General features: G+C 45.0%; 1 protein-coding gene across 2 annotated transcripts in view; it reads left to right on the top strand.

The window, feature by feature from the left end:
- Positions 1-23131, top strand: part of RTN1 (reticulon 1) — a 127945-nt gene that overhangs the window by 87947 nt on the left and 16867 nt on the right. Inside the window, exon 1 of one of the 2 annotated variants that reach the window (XM_080993017.1) lies at positions 8331-8632. The exons of the other annotated variant lie outside the window; for it this stretch is intronic. Within the exon in view, the coding sequence (XP_080849143.1) occupies positions 8572-8632 (61 nt within the window). The 5' untranslated portion in view covers positions 8331-8571. Of the gene's footprint in view, positions 1-8330; positions 8633-23131 lie in introns of those variants that run through there. 2 annotated transcript variants of the gene reach the window in all.

Genomic DNA, 23131 nt, shown 5'->3' with positions numbered 1-23131 from the left:
GAATAAGTTCTCTGTGTGAGCAGAGGCTTGTAGTCTACACCAGCACTGGTGAACCACTGGTTTGCGGGCTTATTTACTTATTTGTTAGTTCATAAAATTTGACTGTAGAAAAACCATCAAAGTGGATTACAAATCACTGTATTTTTCGCTCTATAGGACGCACCGGATGATAAGACGCACCTAGTTTGGGGGGGGGGACAAGAATTAAAAAATTCTGAACCCCAGAAGCCAGAACAGCAAGAGGGATCTGGCTTCTGGGATAGCCTCTTGCTGTTCTGGCTTTGGGGACAGCCTTTGAAGCCTCCGCCTTCACCCCACTGCCCTGCGGAGGCTTTGCGCAGCCATCCCCAAGCTAGAACAGCGAGACGGAGCACTGCGCAGCGCTCCTTCTCCCTGTTCTGGCTTTGGGCTTAGCCGCGCAGCCTGCATTCGCTCCATAAGACGCACACACATTTCCCCTTACTTTTTAGAAGGGAAAAAGTGTGTCCTATAGAGCGAAAAATATGGTAATTAGGCCCACCAGCTCCTGTTGTTTGGCCTGCAAAGCCATTTTGGACAAGCCCTCCAGCCCTTCGCCTGTCAGGTGTGGGGCAGGTAAAGATGTGACTGCGCCAAAAGGGAGGGGGTTGTATCACCCTGTGTGTGCAGAGTTTTGCAAGCACCAGTAGCCGTACTCTTTATATATTTATTTTTCCTGAAGCGGCATCTTGAAGTTGAGCTGTCAGATAGCTCAGGATTGGCTCTGAAAAGATTCTCAGTTATTCAGCCTAGCTTGACACAGGAGGATGCACAAATGTGAACAGATGCACACGCAATACTAAGCTGTCTGTATCAGCACAGCACATCATTCTTTGTTCTTTTAAAAACTTATATAAATGCATGTGCAGGGCAAGGAGGTCTGCCGAAGATAACACGCTTGGATTAAATTTAAGCCTGCAGTCTGGGCTTTTGGTCCCATTTCATTCTGGGTGTCAGTCTTGGGAGTGGGAGAGGAGAAGCAGACCAGGAGAGGCACAACAGCAGCAAGCAAACTCTAAATTAATCAGCAGTTTGGGAAAATCTGCTCATTGTTCCTGTGCCAAAGTAGGACTTGATTATTGTAATTGCACACACTGTCTGCATGTATTTCAAATCTGGTCCTGGTTTCGGAAGCCAAGCTGTGGGAAACCTGGTCTTCAGAATTCATTCATCGCTAGCCAGTTATCATCCGCCACGCTTTACGATTCGGCGTTTTCCCCTTGACAACGCAAGATCATAAAATCGCCTTAGAACTAATATGGTTGTGTTTCTACAGCTTATTCCTTACAGCCCGTATTTTATTGATTTGTTATTTACAGCCTTAAGACCTTGCCTTTGGGCCAAAAAGTCTCTCAGAGAGGCTTACAAAAATCAGTACTAAGGTGGTCCATGACCTCAGGCTGATGATCTAAAAATACATGACACAGAAGGAAAAGGGAATGGGAGGGAGGAGGAAAAACCAAGCTCAAGAAAAAGTTCCCCAAACCAGATGCTCTGGCTGTCCTATCCTAGATATTTGTTGCTGTTTTAAAACTTCCTTGCACTATAAGACACACCAGACCACAAGACGCACCTAGTTTTTGAAGGAGGAAAACAAGAAGAAAAATATTCTGAATCTCAGAAGCCAGAACAGCAAGAGGGATCGCTGTGCAGTGAAAGCAGCAATCCCTCTTGCTGTTCTGGCTTCTGGGATAGCTGCGCAGCCTGCATCTGCTCCATAAGACGCACACACATTTCCCCATACTTTTTAGGAGGGAAAAAGTGAGTCTTATAGAGCAAAAAATACGGTAATTTCACATATACACTTACAGGGTCTGAGCTGGTGGTGACTGACCAGGAATGAGACCTTGGGGTCATAAGAGAGAGCTCCATGAAAACATTGACTGGGTGTGCAGCAGCTGCAAAAAAAGAGCAAATTCCATGCTGTGGATCAAGAAGGAAGGGATTGAAAATAAAACTTGTTGAGAAAACAACAACAAATCTGTGGTGACTATGGAACTCACTGCCACAGTGGACGGCTTCAAAAGAGGATCAGGCAAATGCGTGGCAGAGAGGGCCATCAATAGCTGCTCACGGCTCACGGCTATGCTCTACCTTCACAGCCAGAGGCAGCAAGGGCCCTAAGGAAGTCAGTTTATCCTCCACCAGGGCCAGGGCCTTCTCAGTGATGGCTCCGACCTGGTGGAATGCTCTGTCCCATGAGACCAGGGCCCTGCAGGATTTAACTTCCTTCCGCAGGGCCTGTAATACAGAGCTATTCTGCCTGGCTTTCAATTTGAACTTAGCCTGATCTTTTATTCCCCTTCCTTCCCTCCCCCTCCCCTTTTTATGAAGATTACCCGCTCTGGGATCCCACAGCTAATTCTCCCCTGGTCTCCTCGCTGGCCCAAATAGGACTAACTTAGCCAGCTAGTCCTGGTGATCATCTAATGTTTATTGGATGGATTTCCCCCCTAAATTGATTTGTGAATTCTGAATTTATTGCTATTCACGTTTACACTGTTTTATGCTGTTTTTTGTTGCATCAATTAAGTGTTTTAAATCTGTTGTTAGCTGCCCTGAGCCCAGTTTTCTGAACCGGGAAGGGCAGGTTATAAATAAAAATTTATTATTATTATTATTCTGAATACCAGTTGCTGGAAATCACAGCAGGGGAGAGAGCTCTTGTGCTTGAGCCTGGTTCGTGGGTTTCTCACAAGCATCCGGTCAGCCCCTGTGAGAACAGGATGCCGGACTGGATGGGCCTGACCCAACAGGGCTCATCTTACTCTCTTCTACAATGCAGAGCTGGAAGAGAAAGCCCTTCAGGGTTTAGTCATCGGTGGCGGGAAGCTCTCTCGGTGTTCCCTGTTGCGTTGATAGGAGTGTTTCCAAATACACAAGGGTGTCCTGAATTTAATCCGTTAAATGTGTTGGGGGGGCTGTAGCACTTTGGACGGAGCCCAGAACAAACTGGCAACCAGAGCTGCTTTTTATGTCTAAGTATAGGACAGATTCTTGTGGCCCCCCCAGGGCCTTCGCTCGGTGATAAGAGCACATGAGTTGCATGCAAAAGGTCCCTGTTTCAACGCTCAACCTCTCTAGATGGAGCTAGGAGAGATGCCCTTTTTTCTGCGGTCCTACAGAGCCACTGGGACGCGGGTGGCGCTGTGGGTTAAACCACAGAGCCTAGGACTTGCCGATCAGAAGGTCGGTGGTTCAAATCCCCGCGACGGGGTGAGCTCCCGTTGCTCGGTCCCTGCTCCTGCCAACCTAGCAGTTCGAAAGCATGTCAAAACGCAAGTAGATAAATAGGTACCGCTCCGGCAGGAAGGTAAACGGCGTTTCCGTGCGCTGCTCTGGTTCACCAGAAGCGGCTTAGTCATGCTGGCCACATGACCCCGAAGCTGTACGCCGGCTCCCTCGGCCAATAAAGCGAGATGAGCGCCGCAACCCCAGAGTCGGCCACGACTTAACCTAACGGTCAGGGGTCCCTTTACCTTTTTAGAGAGCCACTGCCAGGCAGAGTAGACCGCATTGAGCTAGTTGGACCAATGAATTCTACCACATATCCAGGGCAAATCACGCTGGTGTTGGTGCCCATAGGGAGCTTTGAGGCATCAGTAAAGCAGCAAGCAAATGTGGCTTGCAGCAACATGGGGAGACGTATCTGTTAGAATTCCTGCTCTGTGATTGCAATCATGGGATTTTTATCTATCACATGACGGTATATGTTTTGACCCCACAGAGTGGGAAGTGACAGAGACAGGATGTTTGTGTTACTGTGTTCCGTGAAGTGGGACTATTGTCCTTTGTTCTTTTTCTCTTTGCTGCCTGATGCTAGAGAGAGAGGGAGCCAGTCACAGTACCCCGTGTGTGTTTATATGTAAATAAAGTAGATTAGCCAAAATGCTGAGTTGCTGAGGTCTGTCACGCATGATGCGCAAACTCTGCGGATCCCTAAGTGTGCCGGTGTCGGTGGGCATCGGTCGCTGTGATGTTCCGGCAGAAGAGAGCTTTTGAAGCTCCCGAATGGAAGACCAGGAGGGAGAGAACATGCCAGTCGGGCATGTGTCTCTGCCAGGGTCCTACTCGAGTGTAGGCCGAGCTCCTGACAGTATCTACTGTGGGGGAAAATTCACATTTTTAAAAATGCAGTTATTTCTTAGCAAATAACCATTTTCACTAGACAACAAGAGTCTCTTTCGAGATTTTAACCAAAGGAGCCACACCCATTTGCTCAAACTTTTTGCAGGCAAGTCTTCCAAGGCCACAGTGCGAAAATGCAGCCTCCATTCCTGGTTGACAGGCCGGGTTGGCTTTGAAATCTGGATACAAATCATCTTGGTTCACCGAGGACCAATTCTGTACCTTAGTTCAATTCCATGCCACCATATGCATGCCATAGGAGCAGAAATGGGCATGAATATTCCTGCCAGAGAAAAAGGTGCTTTCTAAGGTGCTTCAAGACCTGAAATGTTTTTTTGCCTGAACTGGACAGGATGCGTTTCCTGCATTTCAGGGGGTTGGACTAGATAGCCCTTGGGGTCCCTTTCAACTCTGCAATTCTGTGATTCTATATTTGAGAATACAAGGGATGCTCGGGTTGCGAACGTGAACGTGATGCACGTTCGCAACCTGCAGCATTCGCAACCCATGTCTACGCATGCGCGGGTTGCGATTCGGTGCTTCTGCACATGCACGATTTAGTGCTTCTGTGCATGCGCGACTGCCAAAACCCGGAAGTAACCCGTTCCGGGTTTCAGCGGTCCGTAACCTGAAAAAACGCAACCTGAAGCGGCTGTAACCCGAGGTATGACTGTACTGGATCTCACAGCAAGCAGGGGGCGGGAACCTAGGGTCACGTGCCCATCCCCAGTGTGCCACAAAGTCAAATCTCAGGGCTTGTTGGGAGGGTGCCACTAGAGAGGCACTGGCAGGGCCCAGAAATCACCTGACTCCAGGGCCCCTCAAACTTGACACAGGGCTTAGTATGAGGCCCTGTGTCCTGGTGAGGTGGGCTTTTCAAACACTGCAACGGCCCTATTTATCTTAGTGTCTGTTTAAAGTAGTTTTTATGCATTCCGTTGCACTTCTTCATTTTTGTTTGCATGTCGCTGTTCTGCTTATTTCACATTGTGATTAATCTCGGAGTTGGGGAAGTGTGTTACCGATGGCAGGTGAGTGAAGGAATTAATGAGTTGGTTTCTTCTGATTTTGCTGCTGCTGCTGTTTTGCTCCACTTGGAGCTCTTCCAGACGACCTGCTTATTGAGCATTTGCTTGCACAAAGCTTATCTGGAGGGTCCTTTCAGGCATCCATTTTATTGTGCATCCATGATGATTTGTTCTCATGATGATAGTGGGGCAGTTAGACACAATCCTGCTTTCAATTGCCTGTGAAAGTTTCAGGGTAGACCATGGGTAGGCAAACTAAGGCCCGGGGGCTGAATCTGGCCCAATCACCTTCTAAATCCGGCCCGTGGATGGTCCGGGAATTGACATGTTTTTACATGAGTTGAATGTGTGCTTTTATTTAAAATGCATCTCTGGGTTATTTGTGGGACATAGGAATTCGTTCATTATTATTATTCATCCTCCATTCATACTAATTTGCTTGTGGGATGTTTGCAAATCTTCCTCAGTCGCTTATTCTGCACTTCCCAGTGTGTTTTCCTTCAACTTTCCTAACCAGAACAAAAGCCTGCTTCTTTTTTTAAAGTGGATTTGTTGCGCTAGGGGAAAATAGTGCTTTAATCTACACAAAGCTAAATCTATGCCATGTGCTTGAATCTTTCCTGCTAAGGAATGCCAGTCTGGAGGCACCCATATACTCAACTGGAAGTGTACACAGAGCGAAAAGTACGCAGCATTCACTCCCTACGGCACTGATAGCCTTTTTCTAATTTTGTTGTTGTTGTTATTTCCACCACACGCTGTCATTGTGCTTTGTGCCATACTGACAGGCCCCTGCTGTCAAGGAGATTACAATCTAAAATAAACAGTGAGAGAGGAGAGCGGTTGGGGTGGGGAAAGATTTTGGGCAAATGCCCTTACATCTACCCATAGCTTCCTTCAAGTGGGAAATGAGGACTAAGGCTGTGATCCTAACCTCACCTGGGAGTAAGCCCAAGAATGTCCCTGAGATCATTCTTGGAAGCCCTTCTTCAAGTGCCTCCTCCATGAGCGGTCCAGAGGGAGGCAACATGAGAAAGGGCCTTTTCTGCAGTGGCTTCCTGTTTGTGGAATGCTCTCCCTAGGGAGGTTCAGCTGGCACCATCATTATACACCTTTAGGCGCCAGACAAAAATGTTCCTCTTCAACCAGGTCTTTTGGCTGATTGACATCCACTGCCCTTTTAAAATGTGTTGGGGGGGTGGGGGAATTATTGAGCTGTTCTTGTTTTTATTTTTGTTATGTACAGTGGCACCTTGGTAGTCGAACGGAATCAGTTCCGGAAGTCCGTTCGACTTCCAAAACGTTCGGAAACCAAGGCGTTGTTTCCAATTGGCTGCAGGAAGCTCCTGCAGCCAATCGGAAGCCTCGGAAGCCGTGTTGGATGTCTGGTTTCCAAAAGAACATTTCTGAGCACAATTCAAAATGTTGGTGCTGACCTTTAAAGCCCTAAACGGCCTCAGCCCAGTATCCCTGAAGGAGCGTCTCCACCCCCATTGTTCAGCCCGGACACTAAGGTCCAACTCCAAGGGCCTTCTGGCAGTTCCCTCCCTGCGAGAAGCCAAGTTACAGGGAACCAGGCAGAGGGCCTTTTTGGTGGTGGCACCTGCCCTGTGGAACGCCCTCCCTTCAGATGTCAAGGAAATAAACAACTATCTGACTTTTAGAAGACATCTGATGGCAGCCCTGTTTAGGGAAGTTTTTAATGTTTGATGTTTTATCATGTTTTTAATACAGTGGTACCTTGGTTTAAGAGAAGCTTATGTTCCAATGATATCTCAGCTCCCCAGTGAAGATGCCTCTGGGGGAGCCTCTAGTTCAGAAGGGGAACCTTGCTCTTCTACCCAATCACAGAAGGGGATGGAGAAAGCCAGATGTTACTTATGGGTACCCAGATTGCCATCCGTGTATTAGGTGGCATGGAAGAAATCTCCATGTCAGAGAAGGGCCTGTGAAGTGGTCCTGAAACCCAACAGTCTATCTAACCTCTGGAGCACACTACCGGTGCCTAACACGAGACAGATGTGAGCTGTGGCTGTGTGGGTGATTCTGGGTGATCCTATCGATTTCTGTCAGTGTCTCACTTTTCCGTTCTTAAGCTTTGCTTTCCACATTTCTGCATCAGGTTGTGATTTCATTCGTAAGGTCCTGAAAAATTATTTAGCGCCATGGTGCAGACCTTTCCTTGTATGCACGTTTATGTGCAGTTTTGCCTGCTGTACAGATTTTTTTGCAAGCTATTTCCCCATATGGAATGCATTTTATACGCTGTTTTCTTTAATATGTGCATTTTTGCACACATTACTTGGTGTTGCAAAATTTGGAATAGTGTGAATTTCGAACCATGACCCTGTGTTTTGGTTTGCATATTGATTCAAAAAGTGCAAATTACGTTTGCATGGAAAACCAAACCTCCATTTACCTCTGTGCCTAGTTGTGTGGGGTCTGTTGGATGGTGGCAATTTCCTGATTTTGCTGGTTTTACATACATATCCCCAGTATGGATTATGCTGGAAGGGTGCCAGTGAGCATGGCAAATGTAACCTAAGACTCTCTGTCATGCACAGTAAAGCACAATTTGTGATTTAGTGCTGGATCTTGATCTCTGTTTCCTACCCTGCCGTTCAGCGGTGGTGTTGGCATATATGTCTGGGAAAGCAGGATTAGGAGAGACCAGATGGGCTGGAGAGGAGCGGCAGAATCGGCAGCCTTTGCCATACAAATCCCAAGAAAAACACTGGATTTCTTGAAATTATCAAGAAATTTCTGGAAGAGGCCGAGTGTCTGCTGGCTGTAAACACATAGCAAGCCACACCCTTATTCTCTCTCACTCACCCTCTCCCCCTCCCCACCATTTCTCCCTCTTCTCCCCCTTTCCCCATCCACACCCAATTTGTTTTTGTTCCTTCGCTGTCAGGTTTGGTTAACCGTTCCTCCAGCTTAACATCATTAAGCGTCTCCTCTTACAAAAAATAAAATAAAAAATAAAAATAAATCTCCATCATTACTATTACTTGCAAAGCAACCGCAGCATCTTTCTCTCTCCCCCCACTTTTTTTTTTACAAAAGAGACTGGTCCCCAGGGCAATCGCAGCATCCTTTTTGCTGATTTGCTGCAGTGGCGACTGCAGCGCTTACACTGTGCCCTCCCCCCATCTTCCTCTGTTCTGCTTAACAGCATCCCTCCGTAGCCAGTGCAAGAGGAGGGGGGGGGAGAGAGAGAGAGAGAGAGAGAGAGAGAGAGAGAGAGAGAGAGAAGCAGCGGCGGCAGCAGCAGCAGCCGTGCCGAAACCCAATCACCTCTTCCTGCCTTGGAATGCTTGAGTGTTAGGAAAAGGCTGCACCTGACTCTGAGCCGAAGGAAAGGTACCCAGCCGTTCCCTTCCTCTCCCCAAGCAAGATGCAAGCCAGCGCCGATTCTACGAAGATGGAATGCCTCTGGAGCAACTGGAAAGGCCAGGGTATATTTTTACACAATTCTTCTGCTCCGGTTCTTTTTCTTCCTCTTTGCATGCCTGAAAAAGATTGCATGGGGGAGACTCGTCGCGGAGAGTATGCGTGTGTTTTTTATCCCATTATTATTATTACTACTACATCTGCTTCTTTACCATTGACATCTCCAGGGCCCTTGCATGCTTTTAGTGTTTTCTACACATTTCCGTTTGGAATTACTGCTGTCTTGAAAACAGAAACGAGAGAGGCATCCCAGGCTGGCGGTGGTCTTTTAACAGGGTCTTTTATTCCCCACTCCCATGTGTTTCCATTATTATTATTTAAATGCAACATCAGCTTTCCTTCTCGCTGAGAAGGTTCGTCTTGCCTATTGCTGGGTTTTGAGGACGGCTGCCCTTAAATTAGCGTGATCGCTCAGCCAAGTGCTTGGGAGAGGCGATCAGGAACCTGGAAGGGAGGGGGAATGTTTCTGTCTCCGGTTTCGGCTGCTCTGTGGTGGTTGTGTTTTGGAAAGAGCTTAGTGCATCGGTTTTGTTTTGCTTTTGTCAAGGGACACACCCATTGTGAAAGCTCTGGTGAGACCATTGCAACTCGGGCAGCAGTTCAACTTGGTCTTGAGAGCCCGTTGCTCAAGCCATCTTGCTGCCTTTTGCTATCACCTAACTTTGGTTTTTCCCACAGCCAAGGTCTTGGGCTTTTCGAAATCTCAGTGTGCCGCTGAATTAAACCATTACCTATTGTTTTTATTTAAAGCCCATCATATTCCCAAAATAGTTCATGGTCGTGGTCATCTGTTGAGGAAAGGAAGGCAAGGGAATAAGGTGCTACCCTTCTGTCACAAGAGATTTATTTTGAACGCTGTCCCACTGGGTGTGGCAGCCTACCTTCTCCTTGCCTTAACACTGCTTTTCAGCCATTTTTATGCAGACTTTGTGGCTCTTTGCAACCTTCCTTTGTTGTGGTGGGAGAAACAACTCTGTTTCCCTGCACAGCGATCTGTTACGCATTTTATCAACCTTTTGTTTTGTCACCTTTTTTCATTTTGAAATGCTCCTTCGTTTTGCCAAGGCACCTCTTCCCCATCAGTGTAGAAATGTTTGTGTTCCCCTGGAGTGTGAGGTTTACATTCAAGCTGTGTCTAACTGAAAGGGCCTGTGTGTGTGTGTGTGTGTGTGTGTGTGTGTGTGTGTGTGTGTGTCTATTCAGATGTAATTTCAGAACACTGCAAAAAAAAAACAAAAAAACAGACTGCCTCGTTAACTCAAATGTGATTTGACAGTCCTTTGTTGAATTGGGATGTTGTTGTTTTGACGAATGAGATATGAGCAGGGTGTGTTGAAATTGAAATTCCTTAATGGAATCTGGCTCAAAGATTCCAAATAGGATTTTCAAAATGATGCTTCTATATAGAATGTAAAATAGATGTTCCTACCGTTTATCAAATGGTCTATAGTATCTGATCTTGTAAGAAGATTTGAAGGCTAGGATTTCAAAAAGACAGATGTGTTTGCAGGAATGAAATTACCCCGGTATTATTATTATTATTTTTCTGATGAATTGTAAGATAGAAGATTCCATCCACTAACTTTTTTGGGGAAAGACGTGTTTGCTAAGTGAAGCTGTTGAATTAACCTTCACATGACACAATTCTGTGCATATCTGCTCAGAAGTAAGCCCTGTTGAAGTCAATGAGGTTTACTCCCATGTAAGTGTATAGGATTGCAGTCTTAAAGTCAAATTTGTGGGTTGTTTGTAGAAAACATGTCTCTCTTTTAAAAAAAAAAAAAATCTACTGCCATAGATGTCATATCATATGTTGTCATTTATTTCCACCTCATCTGCTTTGAAATCAATAGCAAATATTGCTTAAAATAGACTGGAACGCCACAGCCCATATTGCAATAGAAATCTACAGAGCTGGAACAAATCCTCAGTATTTGCTTATTGCAGGTAGGGCAAGTGTGATAAAATTATTTCTGAATAACCCATGTAATCTGCAGGTGTAACACTCTAAAAGCCATATTAGTGAGTTGTTATATTGGAGGGGGGGAATATAGATCACCATTGGGGGGGGAGGAATAAAATAAATTTTGATTTCCTAAGAAAGTCTAGACGTTTTCCCTTGTCTTTCGTCATTTAATAGAAATGTGTGAAAATCATAGAGGGAATTAGACATGGATGCAGGGATTAGATTGATAATAGAACGGTGCCTTGAGAGGTGGATGACTATATGGACTGAGTGAAAAATATCGTGGGTTTAAAAATGACCAGCAAACTAGGTTTCTCAATCATAACAGCATTTTCGTATGCAAAGGTTTCAGGCAAAAGCTGATCAACTAAACGAGCTTTAGCATGCCCAGCCTTACCACATGCTTTTTGTAAACATCATGTGGTGATTGAAATTGGCTGAAGAACACCATGGCAGAAATCTACAGTGAGCTTCAAAATTCAGGGGGGATTAGAGGGCTGTTTCACCTATTCCCACAGAAACAAATCTGAGTTTCTTCTTCTACCTACTATTCTTCTCTGTTTCATTTCTATACTGATTTATATTTTTAAGAAAAATACATTAAAGCAGTGTACAACCTACATTAAAACATCAAATAAAGCGATCCAGAATAAAACATTCCTAAAGAAAGTCAGATATAAAGCAACTTAATTATCAGGAAACTAAAATGTTATCTTGAAGATTTCAAAACGTTACAAAAAAGGTCAACAACAGAATGCACATTTAACGCAGGAACAGCAGTAGATATGTTCTATGCTTATGTTAATATTTTATTCTCTTGCTAATTACTCTGTTTTAAATGTGCATATTATATTTGACCTTAGCAATGTTTTCTTTTGAAATGCTTAAGGTAATTTTTTTCCTTTGTTAACTTTGCTGCCCATCCTGCCAATGGCGGCTCATGGTGGCTGGCGGCTGTGGATGCTCAGGCTCAGTGACTTGGGTCTGCACTAGGAGGCAGCCAAGATGGTCTCTGGCCTCTTCAGCAGCCTTGGCTTTTGTAGCTGGAGTCAGTCCGGACCCCACCCTCCCAGGCCAGGTAGGGGGGAAAGGCCTGTAAGTCAGGGAGCAGGTTTTCCAGGGCTCACAACCAAGATGGTTTGCTGTAAAAGCACACCTCAACAGGGGGCCAATCCTGGCTTTCTTGCGAATGTGCCTGTTTGATAGCATGATTTGCAACACCTTGCAGAGCAATTAATAAGTTACATTCACCTAAAAAATGTAATGTGCCGAGAGGCTTTTATTTTTACCTTTGTCGAGTTATGATGCTCCTTTTCCTCACTCTGCAAACCAGATTTCTTCTGGTGGGTTTGTGGGCATGGAGCGTGGATGGGGACCTGAGGCTATAGAAGGGGGAGAGAGTCGATTCACCTTGCAATCCTACCTAATTCACAATTTTTGAAGCAGTACGAGAGACACAGCACAGCCAGGGTTCTTTTTTCCACCCTGAATTTTTGCAGTGTGGTTCTCCAGCCAAGTAATAGGGGAGGTTGTGCGTAAACATGCACATACCTGTGAAAAACAGCATGCAATACTGCATCATATTAGGAGAAATTGCTCTGCCCCAAAAAAAGTATATGTTAGGCAAATTTGCATATGAACATGCGCAGAGGAGAAATTCGCATTGAAATGCTGATGGATCTTTACAAGGGCATTTTTCAAGCAAGATTCGCAAACCGATGTGGAGAACAGACCTGAAGGTTGGAAAAATGAGAAGCTGAAAGTGACATCTCCACTCATCCCTACCTGTGGCCTTCCAGATGTTCTTGGCTCTCCCATCAGCACCACAAAACATGTTCAATAGGGAGCGGCAGTTCAGAAAGAGATGGAGGGCACCAGGTTCCTCACACCTGGCCTGTATTAATATTACCGGTGGGAATCCAGCAACAACTGGAGGACCGCGTGTTCCCCATCCCTGCCTTTTATCATTTCATTCAGCCATGTTGTTTTTTAGTCGTTTAGTCGTGTCTGACTCTTCTTGACCCCATGGACATAGTGCATAGTTAAACTGTGGCACTCCCTCCCACAGCAGGCAGTGATGGCCACAAACTTGGATGGCTTTAAAAGAGGATTAGACTGATTTCATGGAGAAGAGGACTGTTGGTGGCTACTACCCATAAGCATAGCTATCAACTTACAGATTTGAAAATAAGGGACCAGCAGCCTCGAAAATAAGGGACCAGCAGCCTCGAAAATAAGGGATCAGCAGCCTCGAAAATAAGGGATCAGCAGCCAAAATAAGGGATTTTCCTAGCACAGGTATGTTCAGCTTCTGAGCCCCTCCGAGTCAAAGGCAGAAAGCCCAGACAGCAGCCAAACGAAGCCTCAAACGGTGGTCCCCACAGCGCAGCAACCCAGCAAAGGGGATGCAGCAAGGAAAACCACCGTCACCTCTCCTCTGGGAAGCGCTGAGCAAAGGCGATTCCCCAGGCAACGTGGCCGATTTGATTGGCACAAGGCATGCAAGCTCCACCCCCCCCCAGTCGTTCTTAGACTCCTTCTTGGGTGAGCAGCGCAGCCAAGCAACACAGTTGGAGCCTCCCTCCTCCCTGGCCAGCAGGGAGGGAGGGAGAGGAGCTGCTTCCTTTGAAACCCAGGAGATTTAAGGGACATCATCAATAAGGGACAGCAGCGGGACACAGCGCTGGGATAAGGGACTTTCCCGCCAAATAAGGGACGGTTGACAGCTATGCCTATAAGGGTTGTGCTTTACTTCCATAGTTAGAGGCAGTGATGATTCCGGTTGCTGGAAGCCACAGGAGGGGAGAGTTGTTATTCCACTGGAATTCTGCTCCCTGGTTTCCCAAAGGCATCTGGTTGGCCCCTGTGAGAACAGGATGCTGGACTGGAAGAGTAGTTGGTCTGTTCCAGCAGGACTCTTCTTCTTTTGTTCTTACGGTGGTGCTTCCTTCCTGCCTTTGGTCATTTTATTCATTGGTAATTCTTGCATCCTATTCTGTTCCCTTAGCAAATCCAGAGCTGCTTACATGGCTTCCCAGGGGTCTCTCCATCCAGGCACACACAAGGCTTGGCTTCTTCCACAGTAGAGTCTCCAAGCTTTGAGAATTCAGAAAGGTATTTATGTCACGAAAAGTCTGAAATTGGGACTTTGTTGCACAAGACCAGCAATAAACGTCCGTTGCACAACTTCAGTTTGCTGGTATGTGCTTGAATCCCACCTGTAATAATAATAATACTTCATGCCATCGGAACAGAGCCCTACTGCGAAGACTGTGCGTTGGTCACCGTGCACTGATCTACACACATAAAACAAATTCACGCACAGGCGTCTTCCAAAATCCCAACCCCAAACCCATTAAAACCGTGTTTATGGAAGACAATCTTACTCGGCTATGCCAAAGAAGAAATATTATTATTATTATTATTATTAATAATAATAATAATAATAATAATAATTTATTACATTTGTATACGGCCTGTCATCCGTAGATCTCAGGGCAGTTCACAACATAAAATTGCAATATAAAAAACACAAAATACATAATAAAAATAATGATGAAAACAAATACCATCTCTCTGTAAGCGCTGTCTCTATGATACTATTTGTGTAAAATATTGAGCTTTTGCAGAAGGTTTCAATGCTAAATACCGTATTTACGCGACTCTAACGCGCACCTCGATTTTCAAAACCTTGAAACCAACAAAGTACTTGCTGGCGCCATCAAATCTAATGTGCACCCTCATTTTCACAATGTAATTTGGCCAAAAAAGGTGCACATTACATTCAAGTAAATACGGTAAATGTGTTTATGGTTGCTGTTCATAGAATCATAGAGTTGGAAGGAACCCTGGGGGTCATCTAGTCTGACCCCCAGCAATGCAGGAATCTCAGCTAAAGCATCCATGATAGATGACCATCCAACCTCTGCTTAAAAACCTCCAAGGAAGGAGAGTCCACAACCTCTTGAAGGAGTCCATTCCACTGTCGAACAGCTCTTAACGTCAGAAAGCTCTTCCTGGTGTTTATTCAGAATCCCCTTTCTTGTGACTTGAATCCATGAGAAAAGCTGAAGTTTGTGGTTGGCTATCCTATCTCCTCACAGTCTTCTCTTCTCCAGGCTAAACATACCTAGCTCCTTCAACTGTTCCTCATATGGCTTGGTTTCCAGACCCTTGATCATCTTGGTTGCCCTTCTCTGCCAATGTTCCAGTTTGTCAATAGCCTTCTTAAATTGTGGCACCCAGAACTGGACACAGTATTCCAAGTTTGATCTGACCACGACAGAATAGAGCGGTACTATTATTTCCCTAAATCAGGACACCATACTTACGTTGATGCAGCCTAGAATAGCTTTCGCTTTTTTTTGCTGCTGCATCACACTGTTGACTCGTGTTAAGCTTGTGGTCTATTAAGACCCCTACATTCTTTTCACTTGCACTACTGGCAAGCCAGGTGTCCCCCACCTTATATTTGTGCAGCTAGTTCTTCCTGCCTAAGTGCAGAACCTTACGTTTTGTTACCTTATTATTAGTCAATTGCTCCTCTGCCTCGTGGGCTGTGTTGCCAGAACTTTCCAGCACAGTTTTCTTGGTTTGTAGCAGCTCTTCTTCTGTGCCCTGTGTTTAGCCTGTTTCTAGGCCCTCTGTGAAATTTCTGCTGTGCCTCAAACTAAGTTTCTAAGTAGACAAGTCGGCCATTTTCCCCATTCCTTCCTATAGGTATCCATCTATAGATGGGCTAAGTTCCATCTTCCTTGCTTGTTGAGAGAGATTGTTAAAATGTAAGTGTATTAACTCACCCTCCTCTAGAAATAGGAGGCAGTTGTTTATAAAAGATAAAATGACCATTATTAAAACTCCCCTACTCAGTTCAAGCTCCACCTCAAACTGTGGTTTTTGTTAACCGCAGTTAAAGAGCCCACACAATGGTTTGACCTTCCTGCTGTACATTAGGTTTTGTTCGTTTGCTATCATTTTCCTTCGGTTCAGCGCTCAGGTTCGTAAGTTCAGCCTTGTCTCCATGGTGCGACTGCAGCCTCCTAAGGCCGAACAATTCCCCATCTCCATGACACAACAGCCTCATGAAGAGAAGCCATAGTTCTGTGGCTTCCTAATGGTTTGTGGATTCAGACATAACAGCAAATCCCACTTAAACTGGGTTTGAAAACCAGCTTCAAACCATGGTTTCATTTCTTGAATGGCAGCCCTCCCAAGCCAGGGTATATATACAGTGGTACCTCGGTTTATGAACTTAATCCGTTCTGGAAGTCCGTTCTTAAACCGAAACCGTTCTTAAACTGCAGCGCGCTTTCCCAAATGGGGCCTCCCGCCACCGGTGCCCTTCCACCGTTTGGATTCCGTTCTTAGACCGAGATAAAGTTTGCAAACCAGGACACTACTTCCGGTTTTGCGGAGTTCATAAACCGAATACAGTGGTACAGTTAAGAACTTAATTCATTCTGGAGGTCCATTCTTAACCTGAAACTGTTCTTAACCTGAGGCACCACTTTAGCTAATGGGGCCTCCTGCTGCCGCTGCGCCGCTGCTGCGCGATTTCTGTTCTCATCCTGAAGCAAAGTTCTTAACCTGTAGTCTGTAGCCTGAAGTGTCTGTAACCTGAAGCATCTGTAACCCGAGGTGCCATTATTGTTCATAAACAGGGCTGTTCTTAAACCGAGGTACCACTGTATGTGGATGTAGATTCAAGGATAACTCCAAATTATGGTTTTGGAAACCATAGTTTGGCACGATGTCTAAATGTTCCCTAGGAGGGAGGGGTAGCATTTGTATATTGTATTCTTTCTCCAACATATGAAACCCTTTGTAGTAGCCTTTGGGATCCAACCCGTTGCCTTTCTAAGAGCACCAGGTTTTTTGTGTGCTTGTGATGTGTTTAAAATGGCTGATTCCTCATCGGAATGATGAACAATTCCTCATTTTAGGTGAAGGATTGTGGGTACTGTAGAAATTAGACTTTCTTCCGAAGTATATGGTATGGCGCCTGGTACCTGGTAATATGGTGATCCTTCACCTCATGTGTTGCAAGAGGCTGGACGAGATCAGGATGAGGAAGGTGATTTGGTTATGTAGTGCCATCAATGTACATATCAATAGCAGAAAGCAAACGGGCAGGTCTCTGCCCCATGGAACTTACAGTGTAAATCTTGCCAATGAAGGTTGGGGGTGGGGTGGGGAAAACAACAACAGTGTTGACTGTGTGTCAGTACCAATACAGGTACTTTAAAAAAATTTTTTTTTTCCCAGGTGTCAGAGTCTCCTGTGAGGTAAATCAGTTCTGGCACCACAACACTGGCCTAAAACAAGGCCTTTTGCTATTGCTAAGCACATGTACAGAAAACCCTGATGGATGAGTCAAAGGGTCTGTCTGATCCTGAATCTTATTTCCTAGAGTGCTGTTAAGGAAAGGGCTTGAAGACAGCACAGGAGGTGATATTTGTATAGCGATATATATACACTGCCTCCTAACATGGTTCGTTTAGCAATCACAGCTTATGTCAGAGGAGGGGGACCTCAGGGTCAGGGGCAAAATGCAGCCCTGTGGTCCTCTCTGTCTGACTTGTGGGATGCTCCAAGGCCACGCCCCTTCTCCCCAAGGGACTTGCCTCTGGCCCCGCCCACCACTGCCATGTGCCCATCACATGGTTGCTCAGAAGGGAGTGAAGCTCTTGGGCTGAAAAGCGTTCTCACCCCTGGCTTATGGTGTATCATTTTAGGGAAAGGAAACTTCATTTCTGCACATTTTTTCATTGAGGGGTCTTTAAAATACATTTTTGGGTGTGAAGAATTCAAATTCTGTTATTTTTGTGATTGGGTTTGGTAAGTCTACATTTGATGAAGCTGCTTTCGGAAAACCAAGTATTTTTAATTTTACTTTCTGAAAATGATAAATAATAGTAATATTAATAGTAATAATAAATATGGTAATATAACTGCAAGTACTTGGCAATCGTTTTTTAAGGATTTCCATGCAATTTTATATACACTTAATTTACCAAGCAAAACTAAATTGTATTAATTTAACTTAAATATCTTTTGAATTGCCAAGTCGTGTTGCAACTTTTTAGCGCCCCTCATTTTTGGAATTTGAAAGCTGAAAATTTCCACATGTCCTATGTTGAGGGCCATCTAATCCTCGTTTAAGGTCTTGTAATACAGTGGCCATTGCCCCAGTTTGTGGCAGCAAATTTCATAGGTCAATTACGCATTTGGATTAGGAAGGTGCTGTCTTCTGCCATGTCCTGATTCTACCAGTCTACATCACTGGATGAGTCCCAATTTCTACTCTTACAAAAAAAGGGAGAAAAGCTTCTCTCTATCTATCTTCTCCAGACCTGAATAATTTTATAAACCTCCCTCATAATCCTTCCCTTCGCCATCCTTTTCATCCAATTCAGAAGTCCTAAATGCTTTAACCTGTCCTCACAGATAAATTTCTCCAATCCCCTGATCATTTTCTTCACAACTTTCTCTATGATGCCGTTTTCAAGATTGCGTGACTAAGAACAATTCATAATGTTTCAAACATAGCAATGGTGATAACCTTTATGATACCTGCAGTTTTATTGTACATTACTTCCCTAACAAGCCATAGCATAGAATTGGACCTTTGTGTAGTTGTCTCTTGTTAACATTGATGTTTTTGTTGAACTAGTTGTGGAACACACCACATATTTAAAGCACATGTCTACCCTATGTTGATGCTAAATGAATGCCAAAGGGTTGGTGAAGTGTTACCTCTCTTTGCAGAAGCCATGCTGCTTCTTTCACAGCAAGGCTTGTTCTTCTTTCATTAGAGACATGATTAATTAGAGAAAAATCATTACTGACATTTGTTAAGGATTGAAAATTTCTTATGGACTGTGTGTGAAAGAGAAAATGAACTTGTAATAGCGGAATTTGAAGATTGGAAAAAAATACTGGTTTATAGAAGATAGAATAGTTGGATTTTAAGGAATGAATATTATATATAGCTGCAGGACAAAGAGCTGAAAGTCCTTTTGCTCTATTCTATCTTTAGCTTTTCCCTTCTTTCCTTTTTCTCTCCCTTTCCCTTTTTTAAGTTCTGTCATTTTCTTGCCTTTTTTTCTTTCTGACTTTGTACTTTTTAAAACTAAGGTTTCTCTTAGTATATTGTAAGAAGATACTTTTTATTGGATATGTATTAGTAAGTATCCATAAATAAGTTAACAAAAAAGAGAGGTTCGTTCTTCTTTAGCTTTAATATTGCTTTCTACTCATTTCCCTGCAAGAGAAGATAGCTTAAACGCTGTGTGTAGTTTGCTGGCTCCTCTTAGGTTTCTCTTTTTAAAAATGTTTTAAGTGACTACATACATATTCTAGTTCAGAAATAAATAATTTCGCACCTGAGCTCTTAAAAACCTTTCTGGTGTGTGGTCTCCAGACCCAGTGACTTGCGAGTAGGAAATTTGTAAATTACTCTTTGAACTTCATATTTTGGCCCCTTTCTTCAGATGCCCTCCTGAAAGTGGGGTGGGGGGTGGGGGGTGGGAAACCAGGATCATGCAGTTTTCTCCTTCCAAAATCTCCTGCATCAAAGACTGATGCAAATAAATCATATGGCGTCTCTGCACTTTCCCTGCCCTAACACTTCATCTACCCCCTTGACTGGTGCTATTTAAAGATTTTTTATTTATTCTGTGCTTCAGTGTTGTCAGCAATACGCTCTTCAAATTATTTGTTTTGCAATTATTATTTTTTTACTTGTTAGTAGACATTGTTAGAAAGTTCCAGAAAAGAAAACACTGCCTGGCATATAGTATGCATCAAGGAAATGAGATAAGAGGCATTTTTAATGTGATCCGTGCCAATTTTCAGATGTGAATTCAGGTTGCCACATCTTTGGCTGGTGTATAATGGCCATGACAGTGAGCGATGAGACACTGTTGCATTGGAAGACCGGGAATCTCTTTACAGTGGTAGGTAAAGGTAAAGGGACCCCTGACCATTAGATCCAGTCGTGACCGACTCTGGGGTTGCAGCGCTCATCTTGCTTTATTGGCCGAGGGAGCCGGTGTACAGCTTCCTGGTCATGTGGCCAGCATGACCAAGCCACTTCTGGTGAACCAGAGCAGCGCACAGAAACACCGTTTACCTTCCTGCTGGAGTGGTACCTATTTATCTACTGGCACTTTGATATGCTTTTGAACTGCTAGGTTGGCAGGAGCTGGGGCCGAGCAACGGGAGCTCACCCCGTCGCGGGGATTCGAACCGCTGACCTTCTGATCGGCAAGTCCTAGGCTCTGTGGTTTAACCCACAGCACCACCTGCGTCCCTCTTTACAGTGGTACCTCGGGTTAAGTACTTAATTCGTTCCGGAGGTCCGTTCTTAACCTGAAACTGTTCTAAACCTGAAGCACCACTTTAGCTAACGGGGCCTCCCACTGCCGCCGCCACACAATTTCTGTTCTCATCCTGAAGCAAAGTTCTTAACCCGAGATACTATTTCTGGGTTAGCGGAGTCTGTAACCTGAAGCGTATGTAACCCGAGGTACCACTGTATATAGAGTGAGACCATTGGGCCATTTAGCTCACTAATGTCTACACTGACTGGCAGCAGCTTTCCAAGTTTACAGACAGCGGACATTCCCAGCCCCACCTGGAGATGCCAGCGTTTGACCCAGGGCCCTTCTGCATGCAAAACAGACACTCCGACACTGAGCTGCAGCCGTTTTGGCCTCAGAGCTGCTGCCACCTCTTGGTTTACAGCTTTTGCCAGGCGATGAATCTGCTTGTTTGTGCAGGATCAATCTCCTAATGAGCCAGCCCTTTCCCTTGTTTTCCAGTAGTGCTGTCAAAAAAATGAATCCCTATCAGTAATGGTTACATCCATGAGTAAGCTCTTTCATTTATTTCTCCTGAGCAGAGATTTCTGCCCGCCTTAAAAAAAACAAGAACCGTAAATCCACTGTGGATCTTGCATAGTGGCTCACTGTGAATGCGATTCACTTCCCTTAGAAGGCCATGCCTGGACTTCTGCTGGGACAATGGGGCTTCCCACTCCCTCTCTTCTGGGTTGAAAGCCAACAGAAACATATTGCATACGTCAGGCTGTGGTTGATCTAGCTCAGAAGCATCTGCCCTAACAAGTAGCAGATCTTTAGGGGTTCAGGCAGGAGCATTTCCCAGCTGCATTTTTGAATGCCAGATACTCAACATGAACATAAGAAGAGTTCACTGGATCAGATCGGTGGCCCATCTCATCCAGAATTCTGTTCTCACAGTGATGCCTTGGACCCTTTGCATGCAAGACACATGTTTTCTCTGTGAGCTGCAGACCTCCTCCTGGCAAGGGTGTTGGTAACAATCTGGAGGACCAGCTGAGAGCAGAAAACAACCAAGAGCAGGCAGCAGAATGTTGTAGTGAGTAACGGGGAGCAGGTCTGTCTTCAGATTCAGGACCCTGGACAGCTCTTGGGGACTGCAGAGGTTGGTCACAAAAGCACGCTTTTCAGCTCTGATTTTTTTAAAAAAGTCTCCTGCTTAAGCATAGAATCATAGAATTGGAAAGGACCACAAGGGTCATCTTTTGCCCAGAGGAATCTTTTGCCCAATAAGGGACTCAAACCCACATCCTTAGATTAAGATGCTCTATCCAGTGAGCGGATGGCACTGTGGGTTAAACCACAGAGCCTAGGTCGGCTGTTCGAATCCCCGCGACGGGATGAGCTCCCATTGCTCGGTCCCTGCTCCTGCCAACCTAGCAGTTCAAATGCACGTCAAAGTGCAAGTAGATAAATAGGTACCACTCCAGCAGGAAGGTAAACGGCGTTTCCGTGAGCTGCTCTGGTTCGCCAGAAGCGGCTTAGTCATGCTGGCCACATGACCCGGAAGCTGTGTGCCGGCTCCCTCGGCCAATAAAGTGAGATGAGCGCCGCAACCCCAGAGTCGGCCACGACTGGACCTAATAGTCAGGGGTCCCTTTACCCTTTACCTTTATCCAGTGAGCAGCTATTTTGCATTTCCAATGGTTGCATGTTTATTTCTCAATGGCTGCATGACGACTCCAGGTCTGTAGACACAAGCTGCTGTCTCTTTGACTGGGACCTTTCGGCGCCAGCATTCTCAAGGGCTGGGGGTGGCCCCATCTCCTTCCCCTGACAGCTCGAGGTGTGCTTCAATAGGTCTCCCTCCAGAGGGTCCCTCAAGCAGATCCTCAGCTGTGCTTCCTGGGGACCCTGCCTGTTCTGAAAGGTCCTCAGCCTTCAGGGTGTCTGGTTCATCCTCGGAGGACTCACTGCCTGGTGCCATGTCATAAAAAGTTTCCTATCTGCAGTTTTTACAAATGTGTGCATTTTAAAATTCTGCTAACTGATTAGGGTTTTGGTCCATCAAAATGTTTCCTATGAATTAATCGGCTGAATTCTGCAGCTCTACAGACTTTTTATTCTGTGAACCTCCCTGAGACCCCCAGGTATAGTGCAGTGCATATATTCAATAAATAATAATAATACAGAATCAGCATGTAAAGACCTCACAGTCCTGCCCTCGAAGGATTCAATACTAGAACTCTGACTAGATTAGACATGGAAGTTTTACCTGAAGTCATATCTGAAACAAATTCGGAGTGAAACATTTGAGAAATTTTGAAGCTGTTTTAAGTCCAGTCACGTTTTCCATGGGTGGCAGCAGCTAGCACACCACGATTTTGTCACTGAATTTTGCCACGTTTTCCTAAAGCAAAACCCAATTTGGCTAATTTGGCATTTCCTCCATGGACAAACCTCTGAGGAATTTCAGGGGAAGATGAAAAGAGCTTTAATAAGACTAGGAATTTTTTCCTGGGGAATTCTAGGCGCCGCTGGTCTTCCCTGAGTCAGAGACACTAAGGAAATAAAAGAGGGAGATGAAGAAAGGCAAAAAAAATATGAAAGAAGGTAGATGACAGCAAACTCCTTACATGGAGAAATTTCCAGCATCAATAAGAAATTCTTCAGTCCTACACGGGGATAGATGCTTGAGGCATACAAAAGCTATTCATTATTCATTCATTTGGCTGGCAGATGATGTCAGCAGCTTCTCCTTCCCAGTCTCCTGTTCATACACCTCCCAGCCACAGGTTTTGATTCCTTGTCGGATCTTTGCTGATGCACCCGAATTAACAGTCACCCCTTTCTTCTCTTCCTTCAAACAAACGCACGCCATGTTCCCCCCGCTTCAAAGAGGGGAAGGCATCTTCAGAAGAAAGGGGGAAGTGTCAACGATAAGATGGCAAACGGGAGCTTCTGAGTCAAAATAAATGCTAACGGATCATTATATAATTAGCCAAGAATTCTGACAGCGGGTGGTGGGAAGATCTGTGCGTTGCTGTGTCATCTGGGTAGGCAGATGTTTAAAAGCTGGGCTATTCGAGATGCTTTTGTGAGCTGAGTGGTAGATTTCCTGCACTGGACCAAGCATGCAGCTCTTCATCTGTCCTCAGAATTCACCAAGACACGCTGCACAGTGTCCCCAAATGTTTTTGCGTGTCTGGAATGTGCCCTTGGATTCTTGCTTGTCT

The sequence above is a fragment of the Podarcis pityusensis genome, assembly GCF_964106645.2.
Source record: "Podarcis pityusensis genome assembly, chromosome: 1".
Taxonomy (NCBI): Eukaryota; Metazoa; Chordata; class Lepidosauria; order Squamata; family Lacertidae; genus Podarcis; species Podarcis pityusensis.
Note: the sequence above shows the minus strand (reverse complement) of the source record. Positions and strands in the feature narration are given on the sequence as shown.